This window comes from Centruroides sculpturatus, unplaced genomic scaffold, assembly GCF_000671375.1.
Source record: "Centruroides sculpturatus isolate CEXI.00-Female unplaced genomic scaffold, Cexi_2.0 scaffold1001, whole genome shotgun sequence".
Classification (NCBI taxonomy): Eukaryota; Metazoa; Arthropoda; class Arachnida; order Scorpiones; family Buthidae; genus Centruroides; species Centruroides sculpturatus.
In genome coordinates this window covers 23,654-36,833 of record NW_019385336.1, presented here as the reverse complement: position 1 = coordinate 36,833, position 13,180 = coordinate 23,654, and the positions used below count along the sequence as shown (strand labels likewise).

The following is a 13,180-nucleotide window of genomic DNA, read 5'->3' as shown; positions in this document are numbered from 1 at the left end:
TAAAATACTGACTATCTGCTTATAACATGTATTTTTATCTGTAAAAAAACTTATTGACAGGAAAATATAACAATCGTATATATCATCTTTTAATTCAAAAAATATTAATTAAAATATAGCTTAACAATTATCAACAAAAAAAAATAAAACTTGCTATAAAAACAAATAAAACTTGTTTTTATAGCATGTTTATGTACAGTACATAACATAGGATCGTCCAAAAAGAATGTTACCATTTTAAATTATTGTAATGATGTTAATTATTATCTGAGAATGTTATAATGTACAATAAAACATCAGAAAGTTTCACAAATTACCCATTACAATTTTTCAATGTGTATACATCCTGTCATCAACATTACCTCTAATTTTTTTTTTTATCTGACTGGAACATATACTTCTCTGAGCAGATACATAGACAATCTTATTTTTTTCCTTTAAAAATTAAAATTATTAATTATGAAATAAAGATGAAAATTCATTTTAAAACATACTTCCATACAAAATATTATCTTTTCTCAGTGATTTAATGTATTTAATCGAAATATATGTAGCAATAATCATGTCGCAGACAGAATGATAAATCAGCAAACAATAGTTCAAATCAGTGTGCATGCTCGCCTGCACAGCATATAAATTCCTGTGCGCAGCAACAATTTGAGCAGTGCGCGGCCGCATGGCTTAGAGAGAACCTTGCCTGTCACATGCACATATTCAAAACTCCATACTACCTACACATATCCATTTGTCACTCCTCTCACAGCAGTCACAATTCTTCAGCTCCTGCAGATAACTCATGTTGCACAATGATAAGTGATTCCAATTTTGTTAATTGCAGAACACAAAATGCCTTCTCTGTTGCAGATCACCATTTTCATTTACAGTGCTTGGTAAAGAGGGTGCTCCCAACTGTTCAACAAGATGCTTAAATGCAATTGGGAGATCAAACTCAGTTACTCTATTGATTGGTATGTCACATACTTTTTAGATAATAATTAACATAATTACAGTAATTTGAAATGGTAACATTCATTCTGGAAAACCCTATGTTATGAAGATGTTATAAGTCTCTTTACAATTTTACAAAAAATTTAAATTTTAACAATGAGATCAGTTATCAAATATTATAAATTCCTAACATTTAAATCTGAAGTTAAAAAAGGTTCAATCATAATAAAATTTTGATAGCACAAAATCTAGGCTACAAATAAGATTCATTTCTCCAAACAGTAGCATCCTAAATTATGCATCCAGCACAAGGATAGTCCATTTACAGACAAGAATAACTAAAAGAGTAAATCATGAGAAAACAAAGAATAAGAAATAATGTTGTGATCCAAACCTATTCATTAAAAATCAAACAAGTCAATATCCCATATACTCAAACATTTAATAATTCATTACACAATGCATTTCAAAACATCTAATTATACATTTCATAATAAAAAATTGTAAATTTAAAATTCAAATAAATATTTCAACTATCTGATCGAAACTACAAGAAAATAATTTATTCCTGTTATCAAAAATATAAAAATGTCAACAATACAAATATATATATAAATTTTTTCAAACAGATAATAGGATAAACTGAAAAAAAATTATAAATTGTTTTGTTATGCAATCAAAATTATTAAAATGAAAAATGATAAATAATTTTAATTTAAATGGTATTATTTTATAAAATTTTATAATTTAAAATAATTTGTGAATATATAAAAATAGTTCCAATTTTATCATCTGATATGCCTAACATGTGATCACTACATTTGATCACTTTAGATCTGGGGTCGATGCCCCCAGATAACTTTGTAGATCTCGTATTGAAGACTTCATCAACTTGCAACGAATCGTTGGCAATTTTAACCTTTTATGGGCTTCGTAACGGTGACAGCCACCAAAAGAATAAAAATAATCGCCACCTTCTCTTCCTTTAATCCACAAAACATCAATTGGTGGAACTTCATTTCTTTTATTTTCTTGCTAAAAAAATATAATATTTTTAAAGAAACTATTTACTCATATTAAATTCATTAATAACATATTACAATATAAAATTAAAATATAACAAAAAGCAGTACATTATTGCAGTATTTCCCAATCTATGTGACACAAACACTTGTGTGTCACAAGAGTACTTCAGGCATGTCATGGAAATATTAAATTCTTTTAGAATTTTGAATAAGCTCTTTCTTAAAATTTCATTTATCTTTCATTTTTTACTGCTGGCCCACTGAATGGAAAAGACAGTATTCACTCAAATGTGGATTGTGCAAATTATGTAGCATAAGAATATCCTCCCCACAAAAGTTGCATGCATCTTGCATAAACCAACATACCAACTGTTTGGAGTTTCTATAAACACTGCAACTTATCACTAAAATTATGTGTATAGTTATAATAAATTGCACTCTGTTGTTGCGTATTGGGTTTTACTGTAAAATTTATTAGCTGACGTGCATCACATTTTGTGAGGTGTCCATAATGGTCAGTGATTGGTCTGTTGTTGTACACATGGGTTTACCACATGGTCAGTATGGTGGGAGTATAAATATACAAGACACCATGTGCAGAGCTCATTCTTTTTCTCCTCTCCAAGATTGGTGCATCAGAAGAAGACACAATAGGAAGAATACAAAGAGAAGAAAATCCTCATTTGTATTTGAGAGTGTAGGAGAGGTTTAATGATCGAGCAAAGTGAATCCAATTATGTCTTTACAAGGACAGTATTAAGTATAACGGTGGTATTAACTTGGGAGAGTATTAAAGATTATAATTAACGAGCACAATAAATTCTCTGGTCAACGCAGAAGTAACAGAAAGGAAAACAATTTGAAGGATATGACCGGAAGATTCAACAAGGTTAAGTGGAATGGGAGTGGTGTACCACGTGGTGAAGAGGAAGCCTGTTTGAATCAGCTAACAGTCAGGCTTATAGTTGATTGTATTAGACCTAATTAATTTAATTAATTTCTTGTTGCGTTGTAAATTTAGTACCAATTTGTAAGTGGAGGGTGATTATTGTCAGTGAAGAAATTTTGTCAATTGTGTGAAGGGATGATGGAACACTCCATTAGTCTTATAGCGATTGTAATCAAACCTCAGAAATTTATATGTTTGTCCACTAAACTCATATAGTGTCTCATTTGTGTATGAACCTTCATTGTCTAACCCCACATTAATCTGTGTACTTGGTAATACACATAACTACAGTCTTCTTATTTTTATAGTATATATGTAAAATTGTGAGATTTTGTCTTGATAAGTTTAACTTTGTATTATCAAAATTTTTTAAGATCAACTATAATTTATTTTAAATTTTAAACATTTTTGTTTTAAAAATTATGGTGGTTTGCAGGAATCTTATCAAATTCAAAGTGTGTCACTAATCCAAAATGTTGAGAAACACTGCATTATTGTAATGTAAAACAGTTCAAATCCAGTAATTACTTTCAGAATTTTTTACTTTAAGACTAATTAATGAATAAAAATAATTTGATAATTAACCTTATTGAATTTAAATCATATGTTACTAATAAATAATTTAAATAGATTTTATGTTCTGGTAATTAGATTGCTATTGTATAAAATAAAGCATTAATTAATATTTTTAAAGTTCAAACTTTTATTTTATCAGATTTAGGTTTTAGTTTTTAATATAGCTAATATAAAATAACTAATGTTAAAAAAGAATACTTAAAACAATTCCACTTTTAAGCCTCTATCAAATGTTGATGACAAAACATTCTGTAATAAAAGTCATTACATAATTAGGTACAAATGCATTTCTAAATGAGACAGTTGGGATCTTATCAGAGCTGTAGGCTATGCCTATAGAAGTAAAAATGTCAAAGGAACTGACATAGCCCTCAACAAAATTGGCCTATCTGGAATTTTGAAGACCCTCAAACATGAAGTAAAACTTAAAAATAAAAAACCATTTAACTATCCAGCATAATTCTTTAATAACATAAAAACGTTTTCAAACGCTAGTAGGTGCAACTTTGAGGAATTTGAAAAAAAGAATGAATGAACATAAGCTTTCAGTGAGCAAAACTGTTGACAGTACAGTCCTTGCCACTTATGCTAAGCAACAAGGCATTACTGTTTTCTGGGACCAGGCCTCTATAATAAAAGCTACTAAATCTAGACACGTGGTAAAATATCTCGAAAAAATAGAAATCCACAGGGCGCAGAAGAGCACGCAGTGTATCAACTATAGTGATGCAGACTGGCTTTCGTCTGCTTGGAAATCTTTTTGCAACGAATTGGCATAGATCTATAAAAAAGAAGGCTTAATCAAACTTACGATGATATTGGATAGATTTTTTATTTTATTTTATTTTTATTTTTTTTTAATTAAATACACGGAAATTTGTATATCATTTTCGTTTATAACATGTTACCTTTTAATTTTTTACATAACTGTTTATTTGAAATTCAATTGTGTAATTTTTCGAATTTCCCGTTTCGAATTAGAGAAATAACTGATGATGAACGCTCAATGCATTTGAAAACATTTTTATGTTATTAAAGAGGAGATGCTGGATAATTAAATGGTTTTTTTATTTTTAAGTTGAATTCTCCAGTAAGCAAGTATACAATTATTTATCTCATGAAGTAAAATTTAAAAGTGAAAACAATCTAGTATTATTTCTCAAAACAATGTTATAAATCAACTCTTTTCCACTTTACTAAAGATGGATAAAAACTCATAAAACATGAGAAATACCATTGCACTGACTACTTCTGGGGTATGATTAGATTCATACTGCATGCTCCATTCAGCTTATCACACATTTAACAAGCAACTCAGTCCAATATACTGGGGGTGAATATCTTGCCAATGTCATATAGATATGATTCCTTTAATGTTCTTTGATCTTCTATCATGTGTCTAAACTCCCATTCAAAACTGAAATTTTACCCATAATTAGTTGTCTATTATCATTCAACATTTGTAAATGCAGAACATTTTCAAATTCTAAAACCTTTTAATACTATTGAAAATTAAGAGATAGAATAATTAATAATGCTTCTTCTAAATATGACAGAAGTATACTTCATCCAATCTGAATAATTTAAGATAGTTTATTTCTCATCCATTAACTATATTCTCTGATCTTATTATTGATGGGATTTAATAACAAGATATGAAGATTATACAAAATAACAGTTTTTTACATTTTCATCCCAGAAAAAGACTCACAACAGTATTAGAAACAATTCAATATTCATTACATGTTTTGGCTTATACGTCTGTTGAATGAATGGAGGCCAAATAAATCATTTTGACTGATGAGTATTACAAATAATAGCATTTTGATTTAAATAATTATCTCAGACTACCAATTGATGGAAATAACTCATAAATATTAAGTTAAAGCTGAATGCTAAATATAAGATTTCACAATTGTTATAAGTGTCAGTATTTATATAATAGTGACTAAAGAAGGTCTAGTGAAGATCAAAATGCATCCCTCAAATAAAATTAATCTATTTTTCTTTTGGTGTTATCTCAATTTTCTAATGCTCCAATGCAGTTTGATATGCCTCGTATTTCTCCATGAAATGGTAGTTTGAGATAATTATTTAATTCATTAGAAGCAAGAATCTTACAACTGTAGCATTTTGATATTTTTTCTACAATTACAGTCATACATTTTTCTACAAAGATTCCACAAATGACTATCTTAATGCAAAGAGATGTTTGGACATAATTACAAAATTCTTAAACTGTTGTAATAAACCCATTTATAAAATAGGGAATGAAAAAAATTCCTGCAAAAAGATTAACAATCTTGATATCTACAATTTATTTACATGGTCATGTTTGTTAAAAATGCTTGCAATACAAGTACCATCTAGAAACAAAGCATGATAACAGAAAACAATGACATAAAAAGTTTTTGATATCAAAATTTAGTTTACGATTTAACTGTAATGCCCACTTTCAAAAGTTTAAGATAGAATTGTGAGAAGTCAACAGATTGATTTAACAAATTGTGTTTTTAAAGAAAGCTTATCTCCAGACAATTTTCTAATCTGTTTACTTACTTTGTTTTGTTAAGTTGCGTCAATGCAACACTCAGGCAATCTGCCTAGGGTGGATGCCTTTTGAGAGGTCTTTTTAAGGGTAACTGGCTCCTATTTAGGTGTTACAGACATGGAGAAAACTCCACATGGCCAGCCCGTCCAGGCGAGATGCAAACCCATGGCCAAACTCCCAGTGTTCAGGGAATGAAACCATTTGGCCATTGATGAGCCAATCTGTTTATTTACATGGGACTTTTTAAACATTCTATTAAAGTTACGGACATTAACCAAAGTTACAGATCTCAATAATAACAATAGTTCAAAAACAACTAATGTATGGAAGTTTTTCCAATTAGCCATAATAATTGAAATGCAATATATTTCAATAAATAGCCAACTATTCAAATATATGAAAATGTAAATAAAAGTAACAGTAGATGTCATTGCATTCCATCAACAGAAATATAAAAAAACTGATCAATATCCTAAGTTTTCCTTTAATTTAGTTATAATGTCAATACTACATTTCAAATATAAAAACATGTGTTGATGTTAAATTTTCTATTTGACTAATCACTTATTTCTATATTTCATTTATTTACATGAATAAAACATTTGCAAACCTTTAAAGTATCCATCAAACTTTGAACTTTATCTTCTTCCAAAACACTTTGAAATGGTCTTATTAACACGTGGAAAGGAACTTGGTGGATTTCTTCGATATGATCGGAATGGATACTTTTACTCATACTTAATTTTTGGCAGTGACTAACAGAGACGAATCTTCTTAACAAAAAGATAATTGCAAATCGAGTTTCTAAGGAAAACATTACACGTTTACGTCATTTTATCGGAAAGATAATTTTCGATCGACAGTATTGGAATTTAAATTTTCGAAATACACGTGGGCTACAGCGCCACCTGACGTATAAACATCTTCCAATTGCTTTTAACTTTTTGAATTTTTATATACAGTAGAACCTCGAAAACTCGTCTCTCGATAACCCGGCACTCCGGATAACTCGGTCACACCCTGGCAGGGCAAAAAAATCCTTAGTTAATTAATTTTCATTATAGACAGCTTTATAAAAGTATAAAAGCTCTCATAAAGTATTTTTCTCAGGTCTGTCTTATCAGGTAAATTACTGTACACAGTGTATTCATTAATTTTCATTTTCATGTAGTAAAGGCTCTATGCCTTCATAAAGGACGTACTTTTCCTTTGTTTAAGGGTATTTGGGCAGTTTATTCTCTGTTATATTCTCAAGTAAACAATACATACAAGTACAGTACAGTATTTTCTGAGGAAACACTCGTACTTATTTTTTTAACCCCATTCCCGATAACCCGGCATTTTCACAAACTCGGCCACCCTTCGGTCCACATTAGGCCGAGTTTTCGAGGTTCTACTGTATCTGCATATTAAAATAAAAAGATGGTTTCGATTTGTCCGATTTAGTTTGAGTAAAAGGCTGGGGCTAAAAGTACGGTTCAAATGCCAAAATAAATTTCCTACCCTATTATTCGGTCCTATGGGCAAGGTGGTTAATTAAATGATTCAAAAGGCGATTCATTTATTTTGATGAAAAGCAGAGATACAATAGAACATCGAAATCTTGCAATAGGACTATGTAATCCTCTACTTCATTCCCGTTATTTGATAATTTTCGATCAGATGCTGCAGTTGCAAAGTAGCGCGACTGTAAATTATTGACGATGCTTGCAAGGAAGTCGACACAGTTGATGCTGACTAGTGGCGTGTTAGTGCTTCAACGCGATTCCTTTTTAATCCAGGATTTCCGATGCATTTATGGTCCTGTTTCTTTTCCCTGGGTCTATCTTTCAGGTCTATTTCTGGTTGAAATATATCTAATTGATCGCCTAATATGCTTATCAGCATTTGTAAAACCTTACAAAATCTCTCTCATATAACAACGTCAGTTTGCCTGTAGTTTTAAAACATCGTACATTAAGACCGATCATTTAGAAAGATTATTGTAATATATAATAATATATTAATAAATTTTTTACATTTAATTTTAGTTTAAACACAGATTTTTGGATGTCATTTATTTTACGCGAAAGCCAATTAGCGCGGATTTTATTAATTTGATTTAAATTCAATTGCGATGCGTACTGATTAATCGGAAGTCGTATCTTACCCGCATGCGCATTGATATCTAATCTGAATAACAACGTCATCGCCGGTTCGTCTACTGACATCAAATAACGCCAGGCGATCGCGGCACTACTAGGGTTTCTCAAACGGGATTCCGGGATCCCGGTTGTTTTTTTAACCCGGGAAATTTTTCTTATCCCGGGAAATTCCGCAAATTTCTTAAAAATTCGTTTTTTTTTTTTTATTTTGCGTTAAGGTTGAGGAATTTTGCAAATAGAAAGCATAATTAACTCATTCACTGTCAGAATACATTTGTATTTATTAATTTTAAACCTACCTATTAGTTTTTTTTTTAATTTTTGCTCGTTATAGCATGTCACAAATGGTCAATAATCAATATATAGCTTATTTTTGGCAGGACTATAAAAATTATTTACTTGTCGGAACCTGTAATATCTGGAATAATTGTGCTTACGCTGTCTTGAGTTTTAACCATGCCCAGTAGCTTCAATAAATGCCTGACGCCAGATTGTGCAAATTGGGCAAGGATACAAACGAGTACAAAGTCTGCAAGTATGAAGTTTTTCTTCATAAACCTGATTATTAAAGCCAAATGAATTGCCGAATTATCGAGCTCTAAGCTTGATGCCGCTATTAAAGCAGCCAAGGTAGACAAATCAAGAATACTAGAGAGCGAAAGAAGTACTACAATCTCGAAAACGAACTCGAAATCTTCCAGGCTACAGGTGAAAAAACACATAATATCTGTCTTCTCTTAAATGCATTAAACACTATTCCAATCACATCAATTGAATCGGAAAGGGCATTCTCGGTGGCAAGACTTTTCATTACTAAAATAAGAATTAGAGTGAGTTATCGGAGTATTGACCATCTTTGCTTTTTAAAATCTTATAAAAGTTTGCAATATTTTGTATTATATTTTATTTAAAAAACGAAAATTACCTTCTAAATTAGAAGTTCATTTTTTTAATTTTTAACTCAATTCAAAACATTTTTTTTGTTGTTGTTGTATGCAGTTTCCAGCAAACTTTAATTAATTTTTTTCTATTTGTGAAAATTTCTACGTTATTTAAAGGTAATTTTTATTATAGGCCTATAGACCTTACACAGCATTATTAATATGATTTTGGAGGTTACAGAACTTTAAATTTACTTGAAAAATGGAAAATAATTATATCATTTGATTTCAAGATATTTTGTATACCTTAAAAATAATTAATTCTATCCCGGGATTTCCCGGGATGCCGGGAAACAGTTCACTTTTATCCCGGGATCCCGGGACAAGCAAAAGGCCGGAAAATGAGAAACCCTAGGCACTACTAACTTCTAAATCGGTAGTTCCGTCGTTCATTGGTCGGCCGTAGACTTTCTTCAATAATCTCGGTAGCTCTAAAACGTAAATGCAGAGTTATTTCTAAATCAAATCCATTATTCTGTTGCCAATGAATCAGATGATGATCAGTAAATGGTCTGTCGTGAACAAATATTGCATCCCGAACATGCATATTAATCTCCTAACCAAGGACGTTTTTTTCTCTCTCACACGAAACGGACTGATACTGTACGTCTGATTATTACTTTTTTCATTCTCCTTTCCTAGGTTTTCCTTACTGTTTTTGAAAGATTGAACACGTTAAAAATAATCTTTCAGTGATTCAATTGTTGAAGTTATGTTATCACCTCCCGTTTCTGTTTATGCCCAAAATTCTTGTTCTACTTTTGTCTTACCAGATTTTGTCCTAAAGAAAGTTGTTATTGAACCTGATCAGATTCTGTTGATTTCTGTAAACTAGATTAAAATACTTTTGCACTCACTTCTCTAGTATGAAGTTGATGCAAAGAATGGTACCAAGTTCAAAACGAGCCTTATCTTAGTGAGGGAGGAGAGATATAAATGCCTGGTAGTTTCGATATCCCTGCAGTGAAGACAAGAAGAGAATTCAAAATTGTAGAATTTAAATACAATGGAGCAGTTTCCTATGCGGAAGCGACACAGAATTGGAACTCCTAAAGTGCACCTAGTTTCAGGCGCAGTGATAAAAGGATGGAATGTGATTAGGGCCTTTGTTGCCCAGAATAATTGTTACCTCGCAGGGTAGATGTATTGTGAGAGGTCACAACAGCAGTCCGCCAAAGTGAGCCCATGTTATCACTTGAGATGGGTAGTTTTCGGTCGGAACCAGTTTTGGACTCAGAACCACTAGGAACAGTTCCACACTAAGTATCGAGACACTTCCGATCGGAACTACTAACTCGTTCTTCATTTTGTACTTTTATGAATACGGGTTTTCACAGAACAATAAGCTTTAAAATGAAAACTATTTTACAAATTTAGTTATCTTAGTCTACCGTTGTCATGTTTATCAAGAAGTGTGGATTACATCAAGTCAGGCGAAAAGTGGGGTGTCTATATTTCAAGGTAGTCTATATTTTCCTCAGAGTTCCAGAGAATAAGTATGAAAAATTTGGTACAAACTGGACAAAGAGCTTAGCAGTTAATAAGGAGAATGAAATGAAGAGAGGGTGATAATAAGGCTCGTTTTGATGTTCAGGTTGTATATTTTTCTTAGAGTCCGCGTTATCCTAGAATAATTTGGAAGTGATCGACCAAAAACTTGTGAGCAGAGAGGCACAAACACAAACATTCTCTTATATATATCCGATAACATATATATATTCTCTTATATATAAATAACCATCGAGCAGGGCTATGGAGTCGCGTAAAAATCTACCGACTCCGACTCCTACCTTTCCTTACCATCCGACTCCGACTCCGACCAGGGGCGGACTTGTTACCGAAAGAGATCCGGAAATTCTGATGTCATCACGTGGCCTCAGAATAAAAGATTCAATAAATAGAATTCTAATAGAGATAGAACGTAGAAACTTTTTATTCCAAAGCTAAAAGATTCCTCTAACAAGTAAGTAATATATAAATATGTATTCCATAACTTTTACTTTTCCGGCTGTTATAAAAGTCTAGCGCTCGGTCAAAAAATGACCCTTTCCAAATTTTTACATTTTTGGACTCAGGACACGTTGAAATTTCGAGATATGCAAAAGATTCGAGGTTTTTTCTATGTGTGGAGCATGATCTTGTTCACTCTGTTTGAAGCCTAATAATTTCTGTAGTCAGAGTGGAATCGGAGTCAGATGGTTTAACACAGGAGTTAGTTATTAAGCGTCAAAGTGGTTGACGCTTAATAACTAACTCCTGTCCCCATATCTAAATCATGTCCCCAAATACGTTCTAACATCTTAGGCGAGAACATCTTAACGGGTTTTACTGTACTATTATAAAATGACAAAAAAGCTTACTTTGAGGGTAGAGACGAATTTTATTATTATTATTTTTTTAATTTTGAACGCTAATAACGTGTAAAATATTCATTAAGAGATATGACACATGACCACTTATGTCTTCACCCTGTCGACCTTTAATTAAGAACCAAAATTTAATAGTATTAATGCCCCTTTATACGCGAGCTACAGTACCATATTTCGTTTCTTAAACTTTACCCATTCTGAAATATTGTTTAATTAATATGTCAGAACAGAAAATAAAGAAGTTGAACAAATTAGATGCCAACACATATACGCACGCGAATTTTTCCTCTAAATTTTTATTGACTTTTTGAGGGGTTCGAGAGGTCTCCAAACGCGTAGATTTGAAAAAAAAAACCTAGAGAGAGAAATTTGACACAATTCCAATACTTTTCCATTTTATATAGCCTACATAAGAAGTTTGGAAGTAAAAAGGAGTCGAAGTCGGCGGATCTTTTGACGACTCCGACTCCACAGTCCTGCCATCGAGAGACCATCTATTCCAGTGATTCTCAAACTTTTTTTAGCCACCGCCTATTTGTTCCATAAACTTATACCCAATGCCCCTAACCCATTTTTTACTTGTGTAAAAAGGCTTGGAAATATTCTTAGAAAAATTTTCTATGAACCTCACACTTTGTGTCCTTACCGTACATTTTTCTCCACGTCTAGAAACCATTAAACGCAATGTTCTTCTTACCAATTTTAACAGAAGAAAGTGGATGGTTGTCCGTGACCCCAACCCTTATCTATAGCCATCCTGTCTCCAACGCTTCCCTGCCGCCCACTTGCTTCTTTCGCCCTCCCAAATTTACTCACCGCTCACATAGGCGGTAGAGCCCACTTTGTCTAGTCCAATAGTCTAAGCCAGTGGTTCTTAACCTTTTAGTGATGAGAAACCATTTATCAAAATTTTTATCTTGCCATGGACCACGAGCTGTTTGGCAGTAATATAGGTTCTTATAATGTTGTTCTATAAATTAAACACGTAGAAAATTATTCGGAACCAAGAGTATTATATTATTTGCGAAAGTGTTATATTAATTATATTATTTTAGTGCGATTTTTGTGACTGCACACTGTTTACCAACTGCTGAATTCTTGGTTCAGTGCTACTCAAAGCAAATGCATGTCGGCACTGGCATCCAACTGATTTTGATGTTTATTTTTAATTATCAAAAGCACTGAAAATTCTTGCTCGCATAAATATGTGGTTGAAAATAAAAGTTAGGTACTGTAAAGCAATTTCTCGAATTTTAGGGAAAGCAATAGCTTTTTGGCTCCAAAAATCTTTAAGATTAATTCCTGTCTCGAATGTATCCTTGCAGTTACTATCATGTTGCATTTCAATTAACTCTTCTTGTATTTCATCCGGCACCCCAGAAATGTTGACTATGAAAGGATTGCAAATCAGTTTCCGAATACCTTTATCCTTGCAGTCAGGAAAATAGCGATTGAATTTATTTTTCAAGCTTTGCAAATGGAATGGAATGTTCTTTTGTATTTGTCCTTTAATCTCAGCACACTGTCAATCAATAATTGGGTTCAATGTATCAAACGCAGAAAAATTCTCTCTTTCGACTTTGCTGATCCATAGGTCGATTTTAGCGATAAACGCACTGATTTTATCTTCAAATGCAAATTTATTGCTAGTGACTTCCAGTTTCATATTTTCTGACC

General features: G+C 32.0%; 1 protein-coding gene across 1 annotated transcript; it reads right to left on the bottom strand.

The window, feature by feature from the left end:
• Positions 1-1,688: 1,688 nt before the first annotated feature.
• LOC111637813 (putative sulfiredoxin) lies at positions 1,689-6,969 on the bottom strand. Its single transcript, XM_023383377.1, has 2 exons — positions 6,660-6,969; positions 1,689-1,983 (listed from the first exon to the last, which is right to left on the bottom strand). The coding sequence occupies exons 1-2, from the start codon at positions 6,864-6,866 to the stop codon at positions 1,774-1,776; spliced, it is 417 nt and encodes a 138-aa protein (XP_023239145.1). The 5' UTR covers positions 6,867-6,969; the 3' UTR covers positions 1,689-1,773.
• Between the last annotated feature and the right edge of the window lie 6,211 nt (positions 6,970-13,180).